Genomic DNA, 25,855 nt, shown 5'->3' on the forward strand with positions numbered 1-25,855 from the left:
TGAATGCAATGGCAATGTGCTAATTCACCTGGAATGCCCATATCTCTGTTCTACACTTTTACGCTTCTCTTGCAGTGGATGATAGCACTGGAGTTATAAACTGCATCTGCTGGAAGAAATTGAATAATACCGTATCCTCATCAGGTAATTTTATTTGCCACGCTTCTTTACCTTTACAGCTAACCAGTAGATTTTACTCAGGGTAGCTCAGCAGACTAGCTGGAATAATTTTCACATTTATTCATTGGTGAATTACACTGATCAACTTGAAGCACTACACCCAGAACTTTGGCTGCTCTGCAAACTGATATTAGTGGGCAGCCAGTTGCTTTTCTTGCTCTCATTTCTATGGAGCTCACTTCCTCCTAAGCCTACAGGAATGTGAATAGGTTACTAGAAGTTTCAGTGTCTCATTTTTACCATGCCAGTTATTCCACAGGTCAAGATAGTTTAGCCTAATTGCTGATCAGGTGAGAATCCCCTTGCTCTGGGCATATCACTTGACCAAAGCTTTTTTGAAAGCCTTTGCCCTGACATGGTTGCCACTAACATCTATGCTCCCATGATCTAAATTTTCTGAAACCTCTAGCTTGTTCAAACAAATATGCCAGGAGTTCTAAGACTGATGAGAAGGTAAGATAGGATTCCCTTGAAGTTAGCCATTAAATAATATAAACTAAAAAAGAACTTTAAAATAGTATATTGAACTCATTGACTATAACTGAAACAGCATTTGGAATTTCTTGAGCCTGTTTTAATAGTCCTTAGGTAGTTTTTTGAGTTGCATAAGTTCATAATATTAAAAAAATATATATTGTGCAATAGTGGTGATCATTTTTGGTTCTAGAGAAGCTATGGAAACTGGGGCCTTGTTTTTCTCTGTTTTATAGCATATGCATTATGATGCCATATACACTGGGGTTATTCAGTAAATATTACCTGCTCTGATATCTAACATCTACTATCTATGTCCTCCTGTTATACGCGTGGTAAGAATGTGTAACACTTGGAGTAGTTTCTTCTTTTTTTTTTTTGACATTACCTGTCAGAATCTCAACTTCCTACTTTGACTGTACTGACCAGTGAGATGCTCCTTTGCTTAATTTTCTGATGTATTTATATTTAGAATTTGGCCATCACTTTCATATAACTTTGGTATTCCTATTTCCTAATTTGGGAACATCTATATCAGTGGTACTACTTAGTTTAGGAAGCTTTGTAGATTAGAAAAAACTTAAGGCAGACAACAGGTTTTTGTGCAGATATCTCAGAGGTAAGAAATAAACCTATAAGACAATCAGATATTTGAACTTTCATATATGTCCAGGGTATTAAAATTATTTGCAGATTTATGGTTGTGGTATTGTCACGATCTTCAATCAGAAGGTGTAGTTTCAATACGCATTCTTGTTTTAAACCAAGTGTCAGCGGACTTTTTCTGTACAGGGCCAGACAATAATTGTTTTCTGGTTTGTGGGCCGTATGGTCTGCATCTCAACTGTTCAACACTGCCATTGTTAACACCAAAGCAACTATAGACAGTACATAAACAAACAAGCATGGTTGTGTTCTAATAAAACTTTATTTACAAAAACAGATTGTGGGTAGATTTGGTCCATGGGCTGTAGTTTATCAACTGTTGTTTTCGACATTGTTTTAATTTTCAAAATCAACTCTTTTTTAAAAAATAAATGGCAGCAGAAATATTATATGATTTTTTAGATAAAATGTCTATTAATACTGAAAGTGAGATTTTTAAAATATCTGTAAGTAGATGAATAGATGAACAGTCACAGTTGGTAGCCTTAATCAGAAATTGCTTTGAGAATAAGAAGTGAGGGTAAGGGTACAAGGAGAAAGCCTGAAAGTGATTCTCATCATGTTATATATGAAGTGATATTTTAAAATTGTTCCCAACTAGCCCATTCTCTCCTTTAATTTAATCACCCTCGGTTTTAAAGCTTTCCACTGGAAAGTGTCCATTGAAGACTAATTTTTTTAAACAAAATTTAGTCTGAGTCAAAATCATGTTCTAGTCAGTTACAGTATAAAAATATAATATTAACTCCTATAAATGTCACACTGATTGTACCATTTGGACTTAGCTTATGAGAAAAGTTAAGAAAGCTTGGAGCTTAATATTAGAATTTTAAAGAGGATTTATCTCTCAGCGTGGAATAGGCTACTTAAAATGAAATTCCGTCAGGCTCCAACTATCTCATTATACTCATTAAATTACACAGCTTGAGACCTTCTTTTGGCAGTTTGGTTCACCCTTTAAATGAAAGCTGAGCCTCTTTTTCTCAGACCAGCCCTCAGTCTGATCATTTCAGCAGTGCTATATGAAGCATTTATTATCACCTATAATGTCTGAATCATGGCAGTGAAATTTATAAATACTTTTAAAGTTCAGCCTAAATGGAAGAGGACTTAGGGATAGGAACCCAGACAGAATAACCTTTTAAAAAGTAATACTTGGGTATTTTCTGAAGAAACCCAGTAAGTTGAGTAACATTAATGCTGATTGTGTCTAGATTCCAAGCTATTGGTTACTGGTCTATGCAAAGTTCTCCAGGCTCCTTAGGTTGCTGTTTCCCTTACTGTAGTCAGTGTGTTAAAAGTAATAATGCCTTTGCACATTACAGAGCCATGGTTATCTAAGTTGTATTAGATTAGGAAGCACAAAATTTGATCAACAGACCATTATTCATTCCATTATAGGAACCCTAGTATATGACGAAGCAGAAATAATACAACAGCAGGAAATAAGTAAGCATTTAACAAATGTTGTTGGTTCAAGTAGATAACAATATTAAAAAAGAGGTAACTGTGATCACTGTCTTACAACTTACATAAAATAACCCAAAGAAGATAGAGTTGTGTATTTATCACAATAAATATGGGGGTATCTATGTTAAGCTCTTATATGTTAAGCTGTTAAAGCAATGAAAGCTATCATCAGTGACGAGAGGGATAAACTAAAACATTTTTTTCAGACTTTTATGTATTAAAATGAAATCAAATAAACATAAAAACGAAAGCAGTAGAATGGGGAGAGTGGATGTAATAAGCATAACTGATAAAGCTTCCCTGCATTTTTTTCAGAAATGAACATAAAGTGTTCAAAAGAGATAAAGGGCTTATACATAAAGAAATGCAGAGAGCAGATCATCTTATATAAAAACACATGGTCTCTCTGGCAATTTAAAAGCAAAAATAAAACATTATAGAATCATTATGTATTTTTTAAGGTGTTAAAAATCCAAATGACTGAAGCCAGTATAGGAGCTGCAAGCCTACACACATTGCTGGTGACACCTTGTAAAAAGAGAATGGTTTGATTGGGTTTTTTTGACAAACATTCTGATAATATGTAAGGAGCTCTAAACCTGTTTGTACTTTTCTATCCAGTAATCCCCAATGAAAGACCCCAAAGAAAACAAAATTTTTGTCTTGAGGGCTTAATTGTTCATTTTCACAAGTAGCTGACATTTATTGAATGTTTCCTATAGATCTGACATTGCACTAAAGCTCATGATGTAAGGGTTAACTAAGATCATACACAACAGCTCCATATGTGAAGGGGACTGTTAAATCCGCATCATAACTGAGGAAACAGGTACAGCGAGGTTAAGCAGTCTGCCCAAGGTCACACAGCTAATAAGAAGTGACCTGACATTCAAGCCAGGTCTGTCTGACTCCCTTCACCCAAGCTGACCTCTCAGCCCCATACAGTGCTAGTGATAAAAACCAAAATAAAAAATTATGAAAGAAGGAAGAAATATTTAACAAGATTAGCTAAACAAACTGTGGCATATGAACATGACAGAATGCTATTTTGTTATTTAAAATGCTGAGTTGTATAGATTCTGTGGATACGTATGTGTATTTGAAGTGATGCTAGACAGAAAAACAACACAAAATTGTTTACACACATGAGCTATAACCATGGAAAATGTAAGTATACTCATGGGGCAGGCAGCAGAGAATAAAGAATAAGCAGGAAGGCTCTGGAGTCAGAGACTGCCAGGGTTTGAACTCCAGCTTTGTTGCTAACTAGTTGTTTTACTGTGGGCAAGTTGCTTGACCTCTCTGTGACTCAGTTTCCTCATCTGAAAAATGGGGCTAATAATAAGAGTGGTTGTGAGGATTGGATGCACTGATAGGTTATAAAGTCCTTAGAACAGAGAGAGAGAGAAAGAGAAGGTTAGCCTAGCTACTCAACAAAGAAAAGAGAGAGATTAGGGTGTTGAGCACCTTGGTGGAAAATCAAACTCTGGCTAATTTGCCTTCCCCATAAACAACCACAAATGTAGACTCTTGGGCACCTTTCCCCTCAGGCCAGGCCTCTATCTCCCAGCAAGGACATTTTAAAGGGTTGTTTAGAGCTATTGCCACCAAACCCGGCTGAACTCACACAGAATTCAGCTCCGGCAGGCGTAGAGCCCTTTGCACAGGCGATGCAGGGGTAGGAAAGAAGACTGGAACTCACCCACTGGGTTGTCAAGCCTTATGCCTTTTATCCAGTAGAGGATTTCGAAAGATTACGCAGATTTCCTACAGTAGAGCAACCAATCAGAAGTAGAATAAATAAGTGTCTCATGTCGGTCTTACCACAGACTCTCTCTCAAATGTGGTGGAGTGATTGTGTTAACGCATTTCTCTCCTTCCTTCTGGCCCCAACAACTACAGCTGCTACGAGTGCAAGAGAGCTGAGCTTAACCTCACAGCTTAAGAAGCTGCAAGAGACCATTGCACAGAGAACAAAGGTAGAAATTGGGGACATTATCCGGATCAGAGGTCACGTCCGCATGTACAGAGGAGAGCGAGAAATTTATGCCACTGCTTATTGTAAGCACAAGATATCTCTGCCAAATTGGTTGTTATTCTGTGTGTGTGTCCAGTAAACTCATTTAGCGAAAAGTCAAACTTCTAAAAAGTTCAAATAAAAAGATTTAACTCTAATGAAGGAACAACATGCTTTCTTTAGAAAAGTAGCATTTCTTAATTTTATTTTGAAGAGGTAACTATAAATAAATTGGGAAAGAAAACAAGTGATTTATTGTCTATGGCTGACAAATTTTATTCAATATTTGGGCAACATAGTAGAGTCTCTGAGTGTGAATCCATTTAGGGAAGAGTGTTCATAGTCTTCAAAATGATGGAAATTTCTTGAACACCTTTGAGTCCATTAACTTTGAAAGAAAACAGCTAATCAAAAGTGTGACAGTTCTCTGTCATCTGAGTGGTGCCCTTTGCACCGCTCTGGCTGGTTTGTACTTGGAAATCTCAAGGACAGCCCAGTTGTCCACCATTGTACCAGATCAGTGAATACACTCATGTGCTTTCCCTAGCCCTGGTCTACTCTGGCCATGCCTGTGTCACTTAGGGTATTGCATCCCCTCTCGCAGGATGACTGGGAACCATTCAGTGCATTTAGTCTGTGATCCTGGGCATCCATGAGGAAGGAGACCCACCAAGTGCAACGTTTACTGTTGTCCTGGCAGCAATCTGGACATGGGAAAGAACTAATCTCAGTGTAATTTCTGTGGCATGTTTTCCCCTGTGGCTTGTTAGATAAAGTGGATGATCCAGTGTGCAACATTCAAATTGCAAGGATGCTTGAGCTGCCCACCATCTACAGGAAAGTTTATGACCAGCCTTTCCGCAACCCAGCCCTCGAGAAAGAAGAGGCACTGAGGTAAGTTCTGGACTGTGACTGCCGAGGATGTGACCACAGCAATGAGGCCAACCAGTGGGATCCCAGATTCTGGGGTGGGCCTGGGTCCAAATCCCGAACTGTCCACTCACTCACTGTGGGGCTCCGGGCAAGTCTGTCCCCCTCTGGACGCCTCAGTGTCCTCACCTGTAAAGTGAAGGTGTTCATAGTGCAGGTGTTCTAAGGTTTGGTAAGGAAGATATATGTGTAATTGGAGTCTCTGAAGGAGTGGAGGGGGAAGCAGAGAAAAAATATTTGAAGAAATCATGGATGAAATTTTTCCAAGTTTGATGAGAACTGTAAACTCACAGATCCAAGAAGCTCAATGAACCCCAAGGCAAGAAACCTGAAGAAGACTGCACCAAGGCACATCATAATCAAAGAAACAATACCAGTCGCTCTCAACCAGGGATGATTTTATTCTCTTTCAGGGATGGAAAAATAAACAGGAGGAGTAAGAATATATGTATATTTGTTACTATACGCCTCAAATAACTCAGAGGAGACAGAAATAATCATAGTGGCTGCTGGTGGGGGGGGCGGTGGGAGGGGGACTGGAAGAAGGATAGAAAGGAGAGTCTTCACCATGTACCCTTCCATTTTTTAAACATATTCAATATTTATAGATTACATATTCCAAAAAATTATATTAAAAAAACCCAAACTGTAGACCTGTATAAAGTAAAACGTGGAAGTTCTCCATTTTCCTGTCTCCCGCGGTCAGTACCATTCCCCAGAGGTTACCACTGTGCAGAGGTTGATGTGTGTATCCTGTTAGACGTTTTTCTTTGGTTGCATACACAAGCATGACTATCCACCCACGTATTGTGTGGGTTGTCATTTGCTTCCTTACAAAAATGGCACCGTCCCTTACATACTATTCTGCAGCTTGACTTTTTTCTAAATCTATCACGAATATCAGTTCCTGCAGTTCCGCCTCATCCTTTTAAACAACCACACAGTGTTCACTGGGTGAACTGCTCCTTATGTCAAAAACATGTGTCAGTGTAGTATTGCACTTGCTAGCTGTTTCAGTTTTACATGTGTCCAAAAGGAACAAAAGTAATCGTTTTCTGCAAGGCTTGTTAAAACTTTCCCCCAGCAGCAATCCAGGCGCCCTGGACCTTGACAGTCTCACGTATCTGCTGAGTGAAAAAGTCAAAGAATTCCTTGTGGAGAACAGAGTGCAAACCTTTTACCAGCAGGAGTTGGAAACGGTGGAGTCCCTGCTGTCCCTTGCCAACCAGCCTGTGATTCACAGCGACTGCTCCGGGCGAGTAAGTGCGGCATGCCCATGTGAGAATTCGAGGCCCCTGCCCCACATCTGCAGATGGAGGGTGTGGGTGGACATGACTGTGGCATTGAGACTCACAGGGTGTACCCGGAGTATAGAGGTTATGTTGATTCTATTCTGGAAAGGTCACTGACCACAGAGAATTTGAAAGGAGAATGGACATGCCCTCTTCCCCTCCTTAATCTCATAAAGCTTAATCATCAGGTAGAAAAAAAAATAGTATAAGGTTCATAGCACTTAGTACTCACTGAGATGAGTATTTAATGTCAGCAGGAACCAACTGAGGGGGAAGTAGATGAGAAGAGCTAAAATTATCCTTCCAAGATTATTTTTTGATCAGCAAGATGATTCTTGAACTCGAACCAAGGTTTTTAATGGCTTGTTCTGTCTTCTCCAGAATAAGGTTGATCTGTCATGTCTTAGGAGTTTGAATAAAGATCAAGTTGTATTCAGTCTGCTTTATAAGTAAAAATTGCAGAGAATACTCAAGTAATTTTTTATTCATCCTAGAAAGAGCTGTCCTCATTTTTTAACACCCATAGTGTTAGAGGTGAACTCAAGTTGTCTGGTGTTTACTTATTTGCTTGGAATTAAGAATTATCTGAGACTTTGGTTTTAGGCTTTCCTTTTCATTGCATCTCCTTAGTTTTTTTGTTGCTGTAACACGACTCGTATTTATTTATTTCATTTATTCCACTGGGAATGAGCTCTGCTTGAATGTCACCTTCTTGCCCTCCCTGACCTTCTGCTCTGATAGCCACCAGCTTCCTCACTGTGTTATCACTCTGTTTCCACATTTCGTGATAGCACTGGCATTTATTTGTTTGTGTGCCTATTACCCCACCAGAATTTAAGTTCTCTGAGAGCAGAGGCTTTGTCTGTCTCATTCTTTGCTCTCTAGAACAGGGTTGGCATAAAGCATGCTCTCCACAATTATTTGTTGATTGAAGGAATGAATGGTTTTAAAAATTCAAATAGTCCGGGAGTTCCCTGGTGGTCCAGTGGTTAGAACTCGGTGCTTTCACTGCTTTCGGGGAACTAAGATCCTGCAAGCTGCGCGGCGCAGCCAAAAACCAAAACGAGAAAACAAAAATAGATAAATAAAAAATAAAAGTTGGAATAGTCCAGGAAACTGTCTAGTTTTTAAGTTTCCTTCCCATCCTCCTTCCTCCTCCCCTTTCTACAGAGACGAGCACCATTACTAGTCTCATGAGTATCCTTCTGGAGATAATCTGCATATATAAACTAGAAGTAGTTGTATCCCCTTTTTTACACAAATGGTATCATACTAAACACGATATCTACCTCGGTTTTCACTGGACAGCATGTCTTATAGGTCCTTTCCTAGCCATACTTACATATTTGCCACTCTATAAGAATCTTTCACTATGTGTATCATAATTTCCTTAAGGGGTCTCTCCATTCCTGGACTGTTTAGATGTTTTCTTGTCTTTTGCCATTACCAACCGGGCTGCCATGAGTACCCTTGTGAGGTAACATAATTATTCTTTGTGATTCTGGTGGAAGAGATACCAGGTCCCTGTCCTGACCTCCTAAGCATGACCACTGCTTCTCAGTTTCATTCGTGAACTTGATTATCTCTTCCTGTCACCAGGCTGCGTGCCCAGTGACCCGCAATTTCATACATGGAGATGAGGGATATTGTTTCAGGAAACACCGAGGTGGGGAGGGTCAGGACTGGCCGCTTTGTTCTGTGCCACCGTTGCTTCTGCACAGTTGTAGCTCCCCAGCTGTCCACTGGCAGCAGGAGTGACCTTCCTCCCATTTAATCATTTAGAGGAGGCTCAATGCCAACTTGGCCTCCCAGGACTTCTGACCACTCTCCTGGCATGTTTAGAAGGAAACTTTGAAGCTTAGCAAAGACCGCATTCTTCTTGTGAGCCAGCTCTTCTGCGATAATTAAGTAGGGAGAACTGAGGACTAAAAGGCCTCTCCATTCAGAACATTCCAGGGAGGACTTTTGGTGTGATATCTTTTTGAGAATGCTTAGAGCAGAAATTTGTGTCTGCCCGGTGCTATATGTTTAAAAAGAAACGAATATGGCAGTATATCTGTTTTGTCTTTGGAAACTACTTTTCCATCATTTATGAATTATTCCCTCACATGGCTCTGGTTGGGGAGGTCAGTGTCATTAAATTGAATTCTGTTTAATAGAGCCTGGGAGACCCAGGATGCTTTACAATGATGGTGAAACCTTAGATCCTTTGGCACTTTCTGTAGTCATACAGATGAAAGCTTAACAAAAAAAATCATTGTGATGTTGTCTTAGCTTAGAGGCTGGGGAGAGTGGGTTTGAATGTTTTCCCCCTTTCTTTTTTTCCACAGTGGCCCTTTTTAGCAAATCCAGAAACATGATAAGCAAACCTTGCAAAGCCATTGTTTCTTTGACAACTCGATAAATGTTGAGTTTGTTTGGGAATGAAGACTATATATATATTTCAGAGATCCACCCAGTTCCTGACCTGCCACAAGGAGAGGCCCCGCTAAGGCTCAGCCCGTTCAGCCGGTCACTGTTTTTGTTTCTGAACAGTTTTGGTTTCCTGAATGGGATGAGTCTGTCATTGCTCTTTAGAAAAAGACAAGAAAGACACACATCTCAGGCCAGGAAAAGCTACTAGCTAGAGGGACGATTGGAGGCTTTATCCTTGAGACTGTGTCTTTATAACCAGCAGGGAATTATGTCCTGAGGTCAGCTGAGGCAAATGTTTTTGGAAAGGAAGCTTCACATATTGTTTATATTTACAGAGAACCTTTTCTGCTGGGTCCTCCTTGTTCACAGCAGAAACTGCTTTTACTCTCCCAGGCCTCACACCCTCTCTTCCTGCTGCTTGATCTGACTGAAATCCGGGAGGAGGAACCGGGCTTTCTGTATGGTCTGAGGATAACCAAGAGTCATTTTTAATGACAGGAATAATCGTGCAACAACATTTCTAGTCAGTTTCCAGTTTATTTCTATATTGGTAAGAGACCTCATAAACTCGACCCTTAGAATCCTTATATTAAATTGACCAAAGAAGACGAATCTCCTGAGAATTATGAAGATGAAGTAGTTATAAAGTCAGGTAGGGGAGCCTGTGTTGGGTTGAGCATTCTTTTCCTAAGTCAGAGCACTCACGTATGAAATTAAAAACAGCTTTGCCTCAAGCCCCCCTGAATAAAAAGATATGTGACTGAGGATCGCTGGGTGAGGTGTTTATTCTACACACACCCAGATAGCTTTTCTGCCCGTGGGAGTCATCAAATATTTCTCAACCTATTCTCCCTTCAGAGAATGGGTGCTGTCATAACCTGGAGTGCTTGTCAACTCTCAGGCCCTCCTGTTCTACTGGCCAGGCTCTCCAGGCCTGTTCTGTCGAGGAAAAACCTAGGCTATTAATTAAGAATGTTAGTCTCTCCTGTTCAGCTCGGGAGAGCACATTTGTGAAACATCACCAAGATCTGTTAGATTCAAACAGTGCCTGTCTGGGAGGCCTCTTCTAGAAAGCCAAGGTTTCTTTCAGGATGGAACTGTCAATACTTGAGGCCATCTGGGAGTTCCTTTCCTCTCCCTGTCACTTTGTGGGAATGTCATCAGCAAATCCCAGGCCCGCTGTCTGTTTCAGCATCTGTGGGTGCTGCCCCAGACAGCCTCCATAAGGACCTTCCATTAGAGGAGTAGGACTGTGCCTTCAAACACCCTTTTGGAAGCTTTGCCATGTTTCTTTGGCACTCTGATCTTTCTTGTATCTTGATGTATTTCTGTCACATTACAAATGGATCTGTACCTTGAAGGACACTTATTACTTACCACTTCCTTTGTTTTAGGAATGAACTGAAAATCCCTAATGGAATAATTAGGAGGATATCGCCTACCTATATGGGGTATTTCCCCTGATTGCACACATATTTTCTCCATCACCCACTATGTGTCAGGGAGCAGGTGGCCGAGATGAGTCCCCAACTCAAGAAGCACACAATCTAGTTAACCATGGTAGGACATAGCTGAAAACCTGGCCTCCTTGAAATAAGAAGTAGGATGACCTGGTAACCTCTCTAGGCAAACTTGACTCTTAGAGAAGGGAAGGGATACTGAAATTGAGGAGAGAGCAAACTGACAGCAGCAGAGGGTCCTTCCTCATGGTGTTCTTGCTTCCCCTAGGGCCCTGTCCACCTTCAGCCCATGGACCCTCCCCTTTGACAGATCTCTGCACAGCTGTTTGCTCCACTGTCCTCCATTTAAAATGAGGAGTCTATTTAATACTCTCTATGTGCTGGAATCCCCAACTTATTATTTCAATGTGTGTAAAATTCTTTGATGTCCGTAGGAAGAGGTTGTATATATGGCCACAATTTTAATGAAAAAAGTGAGCCAGTAGGTGTAGAATTTTTGGCTCTGTATAAAAAAATAAATCAAAGATTGTCATTCTGAGATTTCCATTTTATATCATTGAGTTAAATGAATTAAACAAACAAAAAATCATACCCAAGGTGTGGAACACTTATCGAGTGTGATTCTGCCGGAGCAAACTTCCCAATCCTCCTTAAATACCATCCTGCTAGGCCCGTGCGTACCTGAATCTTTTTGACTCAGCAGATAAAAAGCCTGTTGGGTGAATTTATAACCAGTTGGTCTAGGGAGTTGCCCTCAAGTGCTGTAAGATGGGACTTATTTTCTTTTCTTCTTTTTTTTTTTCCTTTTTTTCTTCCTACAGGTGGATTTTAAGAATGACACCACTTCCAAGGCAATTCATAGTATATTTAGGAATGCTATAAAGCTGCTGCAGGAAGAAGGACTTGTTTTCCAGAAAGATGGTGGTTTTGATAACCTATTCTATGTAAGAGACCTGCAACTTAATTTTTTTTCTTAGCTTCAATTGCAAATATATTTATTACTTAGGATTGTTTATTTACTGTTTTTTTAAAAATCAGTCATTAGGAGGTACACAAAGTAAGGAGTGAAAGTTGGCCCTTATCTTTCCTCAAGATACCGCTTTTAACAGTACAGCCTTCTGCACACATGTAAATATATGCTCCTGTTACCAAAAAAATGTGATCTTCCTCTAAATCAGGATTTCTCAGCCTCAGCACTGTTTGAGCCAGATGATTCTTTGTTGTGGGGTGTTGTCCTTTGCGTTGTAGGATGTTTGGCACATCCTTGGCCTTCACCTACTAGATGCCGGTAGCAGCACCCCCAACTGTGGCAACCTAAACGACTCCAGACATTGCCAAGTGTCCCCTGACACAGTGGAGAACCACTGCTCTAAATAATGCTCAGCAACTTTTTGGGATGCCAAAATAGCACATCACAGTCATCTTTCCATATTAGTCCTTATAAATCTATCTCATTCTTTTTGACATCTGCATGGTTTTCCATATTGTGGGAACTTGCCATAAATTGTTTAACCACTTATCTCTGATGGACATTTATATTGTTTCCAACTCTTGTCCTCACATATAGTGTTGCTATGTCTGTTCTTTTGTGGACTTATGTAAGTATTTCCATAAGATTGACTCTTAAAAGAGGAATTGCTGGAGTAAAGGGCATGTACCTTTAAGCTTTTGATTGCCTCCTCCAAAAGTGGTACCAATTAACATTCCCACCAGGGGTACAAGTGCTTGTCTACCTCATACTTTGAGTTAAAAGTTCACCTCTCACTGCCCACCTTCAATATGGGAGGAACCAAGCTGATACTGATATTGTTATCGATATTGATGTCCACTTTAGTAGCATAGATGTAGCTTCAGCTGTGAGCGATTCTCCTGAAGACAGATCAGAACTCTGAGAGATCCCAGAAGCCTCATTCTTTTTTTTTTTTTTTACATCTTTATTGGAATATAATTGCTTTACAATGGTGTGTTAGTTTCTGCTTTATAACAAAGTGAGTTAGCTATACATATACATATATTCCCATATCTCCTCCCTTTTGCGTCTCCCTCCCTCCCACCCTCCCTATCCCACCCCTCTAGGTGGTCACAAAGCACCGAGCTGATCTCCGTGTGCTATGCGGCTGCTTCCCACTAGCTAGCTATTTTATGTTTGGTAGTGTATATATGTCCATGCCACTCTCTCAGCTTTGTCACAGCTTACCCTTCCCCCTCCCCATATCCTCAAGTCCATTCTCTAGTAGGTCTGTGTCTTTATTCCCGTCTTACCCCTAGGTTCTTCATGACATTTTTTTTTCTTAGATTCCGTATATATGTGTTAGCATATGGTATTTGTCTTTCTCTTTCTGACTTACTTCACAATGGAATATTACTCAGCCATAAAAAGAAACGAAATTTGTAGTGAGGTGGATGGACCTAGAGTCAGCAGCCTCATTCTTTACAGGCATGATTCCCGAGGGGAAGCTTTCCTTGATAGGACATTTTCTTGATGTTGATTAACTCTAGTGATTCCCCATTTTAGAACATTTAAAACAATTAAGATGTGTTTTAAATACTATTTAAATAACTTCTGAAAAGGGTATTCCATTCCGTATAAGGGTGAGGGCAGCCCCCCACTCCCCCCACCTCCCAGGATGGGCAGGCCTGGTGGGAGCTGGTTGCTTCTTGTGGGGTTGGAGAAGCTCATGCTGGGCAACTCACCCTAACACCCTCCCACTCCCACCCGCACCCTCACATCGCCCCCCGGGAGGCTCTGCGTGGCCTCCTGGGTCAGTAGGAAGCCGCTCTTCCTGAGGAACAGCAGACCATGGGCAGCAGTCCAGGGATGAGGTGTGGCAGGGCTGGGGCACTTCCTCCTGTGAATCAGTCTGAGCTGGAATGGGGTGATCCAGCTCTAATAGCTCTATTTTCCTCAGCAGAGCCACCCCCCTTCTCTGACTTCACTCCGCCCCCCTCTACCTCAACCCTGGCTCCTAGGTTTCTGTTTTCCTGAGGGCATTGCCTCAGGGACAGAGTTATCTTCTCTCTGTATAGTGCTTTCCAGCTTTCAGCAGCTCTCCCACATTACCGTACTTAATCTTCCCAACACCCTGTAAGTCCAGAGAAGGGTCCTTATCAGAATCCCCATTCTTAAATCTGCTCATTCCAAGTCAGTCCAAGGAGCATTCCTGACATATGTGTTTGTTTGCGTACTTTTTTTTTTTCTCCTTCCGTTCTTCCTTTTTTCCCCTTCCTTTCTTCCTCTTTTTCCCTTTATTTCTCTTTGATTTTAGATTTACTGTTGAACATGATGGTGAAACCCATTTGATGGCTGCTTCCCTCTTACCGGAGCTGGCTGAGAAAGGAACCTTGGTTATTTTTGCCTTTGAGAACAGACAGTGTTTCCATTCATAAGCTAGATTTACTCTCTTGCTAGCTTTGCCTTACAGTTTTATTTCTTTTGTTTTTTTCCCCATGGTTGGGTGAAGGAATGTGAAACCCAAGACAGAAAAGAAGAAACACAAGAGGAAAGAGTCCTCCGGTTTGATCACTTGTGCCTCCCCCAAGAATCTAATGAATAAGATAGATTTTATGAATGTGTTATGAATATTTAAGAAGAAAGTTGCCCCTTGAAAGCAAGGGATTCCAGCTTTTCTTTCTATCACGGCCCCCGTAAACCACCTCCCGAGGGAATATGCCTGTGGGTGGACTTCAGAGCAGTGAGCTACTTAGGGACAGAACTGGTTTGACAACTAGCCAGGTATCAAAAGCGACACTCATTGTTGGTGTAGGATTGCGGATTGTTATGAAATCTTTAGAAACTATCCTAAAGACTAATTTGGGAGTCTGGATGACACAACCTCTGTTTTACTTAACATTTCTTTCCGAACTGTTTTTCCTATTTAGGTAACCAGAGAAGACAAAGAATTGCACAGAAAGATCCACCAGATCATTCAAGAAGACTGCCAGAAACCAAATCGTAAGTGGTGTAATGTACATGTGTCTCGGTGCCCTGGAGGGGGCTGTTCCTTCCCGGAGAGCACTAGATGGAGAGTCAGGAAACCTGGGGCCTTTCCCAGTAACAACTTGGAAGCATGACTGGTCAAGATACCTGCCCTCTCTGAGCCTCAGACTCCTCCTTTCTAAAGTGAGCGTTAGCCTTGCACAGTTGTTCTGACATGGGCCACACGTAAGAGTCAACCTTGTAGCTTTTTTGAACATACAACACTCAGGTACCACCCCTAGGGATTCTGATTCACTAGGGGCTGGGATGGGGGCTAGACAGGTGAGCTCCTCAAGTGATTCTGATACAGCAAGGTCAGCTGTTAGGCTAGGACTTTTTAACATCCTTCTGGTTTCATATCCTCTGTAATTTGTGTTATTTCTTGTTCCACTCTTCCTTCTTGTCTCTGAACCGAAACCTGACATTTTCCTCTCTTCTAACATCAAGCCCTTCAAGGTTGGGAGGAATGGTTCTAGACATTACAGTTTGTGAACAGTGTAATTCAGTCATCTTGAAACCTGATAATTTGCAAAAGAAATGGTTGAGAAAATAGTTGGTTTTAGTGGAGTTAGGTCAGCCCCTAGTGGTTAGAAACTCAAACTGTAGAGAGTCTGACAACAGACATTACCATTTTCATACTAGTTAGAAAGAGAAGAAAGCCTTAGTCCTATGTTTAAATCCTGTGTACACTGATCGCTCTTAAAGGTGACTTTTCAAAGTCTACCTTTTGCAAACATGTGCTATTAAAAAATGTTGGCATATGTCAACAAATGACGCCAGAAGAAAAGTGGAAAGGCTTGTTAATGAGCACAGGCCTCCTCATTCTGCTTTCTTTCTCTCCCGGGAGGTCCATCTCCAGTCCTTAAAGCCCATATATCCCTGGGGCCTGGACCTGTTCCAGGCTGAGTCAGCAGGTGGAGCTGGACCAGATCTCCAGCCCTGGTGTTTATGGTATGCAGCCTTATTTAGCTTTTAAGGACCCATGAAGTCACCTCCCAGAGTGGTGTGACAACAGCTCTTAAAATAAACTGAAAGCAATCTATTATTTTAATGCAAGGTTTCTAACTATTGTTCACGTCATTCAGAACAAGAAGGATAAATATCCTTTAGTTGGGGGAGAAACCACCTATCCACAATTTAAGGAGCTTTTTAGAGCTGTGAAATGTGGGATTCTTCAACCAAGAAGGGATGAGAGGAGAGGCTGGTCCCCAGGTGACATTCCTGCACTCATGGTAGTCCCACGCCATCTGGCTACATTCTCATTTTGATGTGTATTAGGAACAGGGTGGATTAAAGTAATCCTAGGGCCTGCTGAAGCAAATGAAAGCAATTCACACTTCATTTCTTAGGAGAACCAAACAGCCTTGGTGACCTGAGGGCCTATAAAGTGGCAGGTTTTATATCCACTTCTAATCCACAGGCCAGCTCCTGCTTTGGTGAGCGTGTGTGTCAAGGTGGACAGGCTCTGCTACTCAGTCTGTAAATGGGAGCCTTTAAAAAACATAAGCCAATTCTCTGGAACTAGTAAACTCCCAGGAGACAAATTCTGGAGCATGAGTAACTGAGAATACCGGTAAACATACCTTGTAGGAACTGTCAGAGTCTGTTGCAGCCACCCCTTTTCATAAGAAATACCTATGACATTAAAAAATTATTCTGAATAATTTATGCACAGGGTAAAAAGTCAAAAAGTACAAAAACATACACAGAAAAAGTGAGACTCCCTCCCAACACTGAGCCCCAGGCTCTGTGTTCCCCTTTCCAAAGGCAGTGGGTGTTACCAATTTCTGGCATATCCTTCTAGAGATGTTATATGCACTTATAAACATGTTTGTATAGTTTATCCTTTCTAAAAAACATAAGTAAAGCTTAGCATACCATACTCAGTGTTTTATACCTTGTATTTTAAATCTAACATTGGCTTCTAGCGGTCATTCAGCAACAGTATGTGTAAAAGTACCTGTCTTTTTAATGGCTGCACAGTATTCCACTATATGTATTGATAGATATTCAACCATTTACTTAAGTATTCCTACTGAACCTTCAGTTTGTTTCTAACCTTTCCGTATGAAACATAGCATTGAGTTTTCCTTGGCAGTATGATTGGTAGGAGAACTTAAAACCTTTAGTCACTTATGAATATTTCAGCAGAGGGTAAACCTACAATAATGAAAGGATTATAAACATGGGCCAGTTTTAGGTCCCTAAAGCACTGATATAGGGTTTGTCTGAAGATGGGCCACATGCATAGTTGTGAAGAGCTGGGCTCTGGAGCCACCTTGCTTAGGTTTGAATCCCAGCTCTGCCACTTTGTAGCTGTGTGGCCTTGAGCAAGTCTGTGCCTCAGTTTCTTTATACACAAAGCAGGGATAATAATCATACCTACATGGTGGGTTGTTACGAGGATGAAATAAATTGGTGTTTTATGAAACTCTTAGGAATATGGCAGAGTAAGAACACCAAGAATCCTTCCCTCCACTTAGACAACAATTGCATCTGTCTGATGTAGCTGTTTTGGAACTCTGGAGTCTGTCAAGGCTAGCAACTTCCAGAGGAATGTTTGGACAATAAATTGGGGTTAATTTTAGTCAATTTTCAGATCTTAGTAACAGCTATCATCTCCCATCCCCAGCTACATGGCAGGCGGCTGTGCATGTGTTTCTGGAGAAGTTTGTACAGCGCTTGTGGGAGCTAGCGGGGGCAAAAAGGACCCAGTCCTCCATGTATCAGGGATTTGTGCTCTGATCACCAGTTGCTGCTTCTGATCACAGAGGTTCAGGCAGAGAGGTGGGTGGCCATTGCTGTATCTCCTCCCATTGTTGTAAGCTCCTCACCCAACAGCTGAAGTGACTTCCAGGGAGTTTAAAAGACTGGCACCCTTTTTTTTTTTTAAACCCCTTCATTTCTCTTTTTTACCCCTTTTGGAGCCAGAAAAGAGAGACTAGAACATTCAAAAGCACCTGCATATATGGGGAAAATTAGAAAGTGACCACACATGCCCAGGGAAAGGCACAGGCTCAGAAATAGACCTGAGAAGACCTTAGGTTTCCATCTCAGGCTGCTCCTTGGCACAGAGATAGCCTACAACAACCAAAAAATAAATAAATAAAAAAACAATAACAAAAAGCAGCAAACACCACAGAAGGTGAAGAATCTAATCTCCAGAGTTACCACATTATTAGATTCAAATGTCCAGTTTTCAACTAAAAACGAAAGACATTCAAAGAGACAGGAAACTATGGCCCATTCAAAGGGGAAAAAAAGCAACCGAAACTGTCCCTGAAAAAGACCTGATGGCAGATTTATTACCCAAAGACTTTGAAACAGTTGTCTTAAAGATGCTCAAGAAAATGATGGGTGAACAAAATAGAAAATATCAATAAAGAGATACAAAAACTAAAAAGGAACCAAAAAGAAGTTCTGAAAAGTACAGTAACTGAAATGAAAAGTTTACCAGTGATTCAAAGGCAGATTTGAGCAGGAAGAATCTGAAGTGAACAGAACCTAAAGAACCTGTGGGACATCATCAAATGGACCAACATATGCATTGTGGGAGTCCCAGAAGAAGAGAGAAAGGGGCAGAGAGAATATTTGAAGAAATAATGGCTGAAAACATCCCTAATAGGATGAAGGACATGAATATAAACATCCAAGAAGCTCAGTTAACTCCAATTAAGATGAACTCAAAGAGACCACACCAAGACACATTATAATCAAACTTTTGAGAGTCAAAACAAAAGAAAGAATCTTGAAAGCTACAAGAGAAAAACAACTTGTCACATCAGTAAGATGATCAGATTTCTTATCTGAAACTTTGGAGGCTGGAAGGCAGTAGGCTGGTATATTCAAAATGCTAAAAGAAAAAAAACCCTGTAAACCAAGAATCTTAGGAGCCTAATACATTTAAAAGAATTATTAGTCTGTGTTCTTGGGCACAGTGTATAAAGTTGTGGTTTTGTGACATCAACAACTGAAAGGGGTGGGGACAGAGCTGCAAAGGAGAAGGAACAGAGGTTTTATATATTATTGAAGTTAAACTAGAATAAATTCAAATTAGTGTGTTATAACTATGAGATGCTAAATGTAATCCCTGTGGTAACCACAAAGAAAATAACTCTAGAATATACACAAAAGGAAATTTTAAACATTTCACTATTAAAAAAATCAACTAAACACAAAAGAAGACAGTAATGCAGGAATTGAGGGACCAAAAGCTATAAGGCATCTAGAAAACAAATAGCAAAATGTCAGAAGTAAGTCCCTCTTATCAGTAATTAGGTTAAATGTAAATGGATTGAACTCTCCCATCAAAAGACAGAGATTGGCAGAATGGATTGAAAAAAAAAAAAAAACCCCGAGAATTCCAACTATATGCCAACTACAAGAAACTCACTTTAGATCCAAAAGCGCACATAGGTTGAAAGTGAAAGGACAGAAAAATATATCCCATGCAAATAGTAACCAAAAGAGAACAGGGGCAGTTATACTAATATCAGACAAAATAAACTTTAAATCAAAAATGTTGCAAGAGGGCTTCCTTGGTGGCACAGTGGTTAAGAATCCGCCTGCCAATACAGGGAACATGGGTTCAATCCCTGGTCTGGGAAGATCCCACATGCTGCGGAGCAACTAAGCCCATGTGCCACAACTACTGAGCCTGCGCTCTAGAGCCCACAAGCCACAACTACTGAGCCCACGTGCCACAATACTGAAGCCCACGCAGCTAGAGCCCATGCTCCACAACAAGAGAAGCCACTACAATGAGAAGTTTGCACACCGCAATGAAGAGTAGCCCCTGCTCACCACAACTAGAGAAAGCCCGTGCACAGCAACGAAGACCCAACACAGCCAATAAATAAATAACTAAATTTAAAAAAAATGTTGCAGGAGACAAAGAAGGACATTATATATTAATAAAAGGTTCAATACAGCCAGAAGGCATAGTAATTTTAAACATTTTGTACCTAATGACAGACCGTCAAAATATATGAAGCAAAAACTGACGGAATTGAAAGAAGTAAATGGTTCTATGATAATAGTTGGAGATTTCAGTATCCCACTGTCAATAATGGATAGAACAACTAGACAGAAGATAAGGAAATAGAGGACTTAAATAACACAATAAATCATCTAGATCTAACAGACGCACACAAAAGACTACCTGACAACAGCATACATACAGCATACAACATGTACATGGGACCTTTTCCAGGAGAGACCACTAATTAAGTCTCAATAGATTTTAAAAGGTAGATATCATACAAAGTATCTTCTCTGACCAACATCTTCTGAAGTTAAAAGTCAATAACAGAAGTAAAACTGAAAACAAATTTGTGGGAATTAAACAACATACTCTTCATCAGTAGACTAAAGAAGAAATCATATGGGAAATTAGAAAATACTTAGAGATGAATGAAAACAAAAACACAAAGTACCAAAACTTCTAGGACACAGAAGAGCTTTGTATGAGGGGAACTGTATAGCTAAGAACACTTACATAACTTTACAATTTAAGGAACTAGAAAAAGAAGAAGAAAGTAACCCAAAGCTAGCAGAAGGAAGGAAATAATAAAGATTAGAGCACAAATAAATGAAATAGAGAATAGAAAAACAGTAGAGAAAATCAATGAAACCAAAAGTTGGTTCTTTGAAAAGATCCCTAAAATTGCCAAACATTTAGCTAGGTAGACTAAGAAAAAAGAGAAAAAACTCCAGTTACTAAAATCAGAAATGAAAATGAGGACATTAGTACTGATTCTACAGAAATAAAAAGGATTATAACAAAGTATTGTAAACAATTGTACGCCAACAAATTGGATAACCAGGTGAAATGGAAATTCCTAGAAACACAAAACCTACCAAGACTAAATCCTGAAGAAATAGAAAATCTGAATAGATACCTAGTAAGGAGATTGAATCAATAATCAAAAATCTCCCAACAAAGAAAAGCCTTGGACCTGATGGCTTCACTGGTGAATTCCAAACATTTAAAGAACTAACACCAATCCTCCCCACGTGAATGGAAGGTCACTTTGTGAACAACCTTACCAGAGAACTCTCGAATGGCCTTTGTGAAGAAGTAGTGTAAGGCCTTTGGGGCAGTCAGCATTGCTGACCACTTATGCCTGTAAGTCACCTTGAGCCCTGAGCCTGAGCACCCAGGTCTTAAAAGAACTAAGATCACAAGCCGAGCAGTGCTGAAATTCCCAGTGCTTCCTCTCTGCCGTGTGCAAGGCCAGTTTGGTTGGAGTCCTTCACCCTCCGTCATCAACCCTTCCTCTCGTGAAGCGTCAAAGCTTCTTTAGAGCAGGGACAAGGTTATGTGCATCTTCTTAGGTTATGGATATGATGATAGAATCATAGTAATTCTCCATGGAAGAAGCCCCCACCATGGGTCTTCTTTCACCCACACAACCACGAGTGAAGTGGGTGCTTTTCTTCCCATTTAACAGATGAGGATGCGGACTGAGAGACCTGGACGGACCACTTTGCCCCAGTCATAGAGCCAGCATTTTTATTCGGGTCCTTTGGACTCCAGAGTCAGCTCTCTGTCTGCACTCTGTACTTGCTTCTCCTTGCTCAGCGCTGAACATGTAGTAGGTGTTCAGGAAATCTGTTTTTTTTGGGTTTTTTTTTTTTTTTTTGCGGTACGTGGGCCTCTCACTGCTGTGGCCTCTCCCGTTGCGGAACGCAGGCTCCGGACGCACAGGCCCAGCAGCCATGGCTCACGGACCCAGCCGCTCCGCGGCATGTGGGATCCTCCCAGACTGGGGCACGAACCCGCGTCCCCTGCATCAGCAGGCGGACTCTCAACCACTGTGCTACCAGGGAAGCCCGTTCAGGAAATCTTGATCGAATGAATGTTGAAGAAATAGCCTGGAAATATGGAGACCAGGGGAGGTGGCAAGTTTCCCAACAGTAACCCAGTCGGGAGGAATAATGAGTTGACTAGCCACTAGAGGTCAGAATTTGCAAGTCTTTGTTAGCCCAGGACCACTGCCTGTGAGCATCCCTGACCCTTAGCGCTGGGAAGGACCTCAGAGGTGCCCCCCAGCCCCACTCCCCATGGGTCAGAAAACTGAGGCTTAAAGATGCAGTGACTTGCCCAAAGCCACAAAGGTGCACAGAATCCCAACCATGCTCTGCCCATCACCACAACCCCTCTTTGAGGACTTTCCTGGAGCCTAAAGCATTTTATCATCTGAAAACAACATTCAGTGACTGTGCAGGGCACTAGTGGGCCAGATGCTGGGGACACGGCTGTGAGAGGCCTGGCCCTGTGAATGGGGTTTTGGTGGAAACTGGGGAGGGTTTGTTTCCAGGAATGAGGTTTCACTTTGACTCGATGTTACAAATAAATTTTACATCATCACCTAGTAAATTATATAATTTTATTATAAATTTTATTTCAACTATACATATACATATATAGTTGAATATAAAGTTTCTCAATATTTATCATACCTGAAATGCAATACATTCTGTAATCTCATACTCTAGTCTGTTTGGTAAGAAAAGAATGCTCACCACAACCCACTAAATTGATTTCATGATCCTCTAATGGTCATAACTTCAGTGTGAATACCACTACTTCAAATCATTGATTTCAACTAGGAAAGCGGTCACTCATCCTGAACTGCTACGAATGGTCTCATTTGTTTTGGGTAGAGGGTGAGAGGTTCCTAGAATACAGCTGTCACAGGCAGACTTTTTGGAAGCCTAGGCAGAGAGGAGTGAGAACAGGCCAAAGGTCACCACTGCAGTCCCACCGTCCAGGATTTACAGAAGGAATATGGAGGCTGCTGCAAGCTGGCTCTGCTGTCAGCCACAAGAGGGCTCCTGCCTGGGAAGCTAGGGGGTTAGAACTGAATGCATGTGCTCCTACATGTAACTTCATTAGAGAAAAAAGCCTCTCAAGCACTAAATCCCCACTGGGTTACGAGTATAAAATTATTGATTGGGAATCCTGGAAGGTTGAAGGTCTGCATCCCTGAGCAGTGGTCCATGGCACAGACCTGAGAACAGGCGTTTTGGTTCGTTCTCACTGATAAGCTAGGCCAGTGCATCTCTTCCTTCAATGTGCATAAGAATCATCTGGGGATCTTATTAAGCTGCAGGTTCTGATCCAGGAACTATGAAGAAGGACTTCCATTTAGAGGAGAGGACAGGAGAGAGAGAGGAGGGTCTGACAGGTGTGTCCAAGCTTAGCCAACTCCCTTTTTCCTGCAGACGTGGAGAAGGGCTGCCACTTCCTGCACATCCTGGCCTGTGCTCGCCTGAGCCTCAGCCCAGGCCTGAGTGAAACTGTGCTGCGGCAAGTGCTGGAGCTCTTGGAGGACCAGAGTGACATCGTCAGCACCACAGAGAACTACTACACTGCGTTCTGAGGAGAGGCCGGCAGGCAGCACGAGTGGAGCAGGGGAGGAGGAGAAAACAGGTGGCGTTCACTCCCGGGCTCTCATTTTAACATGGTGCTGAGGCTTATAGGTCTGGTGGCAATTATCTCATAATAAACTATGAAATATGGTAATTTGAAGAATGGAACTTGGCATGAATTCTGGAGGCTGCCTTCTGCCCGCTGTATCCGGGATAAAAGACTCATCTCAGCCACGACATACAAGAAAACCCTCCTCATTGGCCTCCTGGCTGGACCAAGCATCACTCACAGAGCAGAAGAGGAAGAAACAGTGTTGATAGCTGAACTGGTTGGAGGCTCTGTTGTGGTAAAGGGGCATCCTGTGGAAAAGGCGCTTGTCCTGCACAGATCACCAGTTCAGACACTTTTTAAAACTTCAGACTATCAGGTACTTTCTTGGTGTATCTTGATGGTTAAGAACCTGTTATAGAGGACTCGTTCTCCCTGGATGAGTGTCGCTGACCTACAATTTCTGTGGGTCAAACACCAGTGATGGGTCCAGAGTCTTGGGTTGAATTCTGTCTACAGACCAGCCCATCGATGGGAATAAACAGGATTCAAGGCATGGCTCTGTATTTGTCGTTTTCCTTATTTTCCTTCTGAATCAGAAGGTCTTTCAGTACATTTCCCTGTGCTTGAGGACACTGTGACTAAATACATTATCCCTTAATACCCTGAAGTTCTTAGCAGAGGCTGCTGACCAATTACTTGGCAATGGTAGATGTTATTTTCAAGGTTACCATTGAACGTGCAGGGCGTCCTGACACCATCCAAACACTCAGTATTTGCCCAGACAGGTGATGGGTCATGCTTTTGCTCAGAACGACAAGGTAAAGGGAAAAAATCCAAGGTATGTAATAGGCTTGTTCTTACAGGATGATGACAAATCCAGCCAGTGAAAAGAAAGTTCGGAGAAAGATTTGGCGTTAATTACAGTCACTTCACAAAAGGCACATCTGCCTTTGGCTGCTGCATTTGCACTTGATGTAATAAGCTTTTAATGGCTCTGCTGGAGAGCCTGCAGGCCTGGCGCGTTGTTCTGCTCTGTGTGGAAATGGAGTGGCTTTATACTTAGAAATTGGCTGTAGCTCCATATGTCAGACCAAAAGCTAGTACCGACAGATTGCTTCCTGTCTTGGACTTTTCTGACTTGACCTAAACCTCTGTGCCTTGTTGCTAACAGCGATTACCCAGAAAGCTGCCCCGTGTTGAGAAGGGTCCCTGTAGAACAGAGTTTACCTAGAATGACATCCCAGTAGTTCTTCCGTAAGGTCGGCAGCTGATCCATATTGAATACATCTCAGATGACTGGAGCTGCCAGGAAGGGGTCTTGCATCAGAACATAAAAAGGACACATCCTCGCCCACAACCGCCCCACTTCTAGGGTTTATCCCAAGGAGATGATCACATAGATGAGAGAGGATGAATGCACATGATGCCCATTGCTGTGTAATTTAAAATTCCGTAATTGGGAAAAATATTTGTCTATAGAGGAAAATTAATTATGGTAATGTACACTATGAATACTATGCAGCCATTAATTTAATGGAGCAGTATTCCCAGTAGATTTAGTGGGAAGAAAATTGAGATCTGTTTATATAATACCACTGATCTGAAACTACCTGTGTGTGTGTGTGTATGTATATATCTAAACAGAGAGCGTGTTTCTGCATATCCATCTGTATAAATGTAGTGTGTATACACGTACATACATTTGACCACTCCACTCCTAGGGTTTGGTCCCAGGCCTCTTTTCTGTTTACCTAGCTCCCATGGCGATCTCAACCAGTCTCAGATCATCCGTACGCTGACAAACTCCCCAGTTTACATCCAGTTCGGACCTCTTCGAACTTCTGACCTACACTCGGCCTTCTGCTGACAGTCCCACTTAGGTGTCCAACAGACATCACACACATAAGATGCCCAAAGCCAGGCCCCCTACCACCCCTGACCCCAAACGTGCTTCTTCTGAAGTTTTCCCCGATTCAGGAAAAGGCAGCTCCATGTTTCAAGTCGCTCAGGCCAAACCCGTTGACTCCTTTCTCTCACATCCCACATCCGACCTGCGCACGATGGCGGCAGCATCTCACTCCTCCACCGCCACCACCTGGAGTATTGTGGGGCCTCCTACTGCCCTCCCTGCTCCCCTGGCCCCTCTTCAGTTCACTGTCAGCACAGCAGCACAGCTTGACTCAGGCTCTGCCGTCCTCTGCTTCCGGCACCTGAAGCAGCACAGTGTCACCAGGGCTCTGCTCTGCAGGGCCTCCTCTCCTGCCATTTCCCCTTCACCTCTGCTCAGCTTCTCAGGCCCTGGTGTTCCTCACACACACCAGGGACATTCCTGACTCAGGGCCTTTGGACTTGCTGTTTCCTCTGCCTGGAATGTTCTTCACCTGGATAACCATGTGGTGGGCTTCCCCCTCCTCTCCTCTGGGTCATTCCTTGAGTGTCACCTTTTCAGTGAGGCCTGCCCTGATCCCTCTTTTGCTGATTGCAACCATCCCCTTCTCCCTCCTCCCCAGAACTCCACAGTACTTATTTTTCTCCACATTCCTTGTC

The 25,855-nt window shown here is 41.9% G+C and overlaps 1 protein-coding gene across 5 annotated transcripts in view; it reads left to right on the forward strand.

Annotated features, from left to right (window-relative positions):
* The window catches only part of STN1 (STN1 subunit of CST complex), a 40,723-nt gene that overhangs the window by 12,999 nt on the left and 1,869 nt on the right, over window positions 1–25,855 (forward strand). For 2 of the 5 annotated variants that reach the window (XM_060104486.1, XM_060104329.1), the window contains 7 exons: window positions 76–144; window positions 4,693–4,851; window positions 5,578–5,701; window positions 6,822–6,996; window positions 11,726–11,848; window positions 14,784–14,856; window positions 23,110–23,861. In XM_060104486.1, the coding sequence (XP_059960469.1) occupies window positions 76–144; window positions 4,693–4,851; window positions 5,578–5,701; window positions 6,822–6,996; window positions 11,726–11,848; window positions 14,784–14,856; window positions 23,110–23,267 (881 nt within the window). In that variant the 3' untranslated portion in view covers window positions 23,268–23,861. Of the gene's footprint in view, window positions 1–75; window positions 145–4,692; window positions 4,852–5,577; window positions 5,702–6,821; window positions 6,997–11,725; window positions 11,849–14,783; window positions 14,857–23,109; window positions 23,862–25,855 lie in introns of those variants that run through there. The other 3 variants (XR_009533020.1, XM_060104606.1, XM_060104407.1) reach the window with 2 other exon arrangements.

The sequence above is a fragment of the Mesoplodon densirostris genome, chromosome 1 (assembly GCF_025265405.1).
Source record: "Mesoplodon densirostris isolate mMesDen1 chromosome 1, mMesDen1 primary haplotype, whole genome shotgun sequence".
Classification (NCBI taxonomy): Eukaryota; Metazoa; Chordata; class Mammalia; order Artiodactyla; family Ziphiidae; genus Mesoplodon; species Mesoplodon densirostris.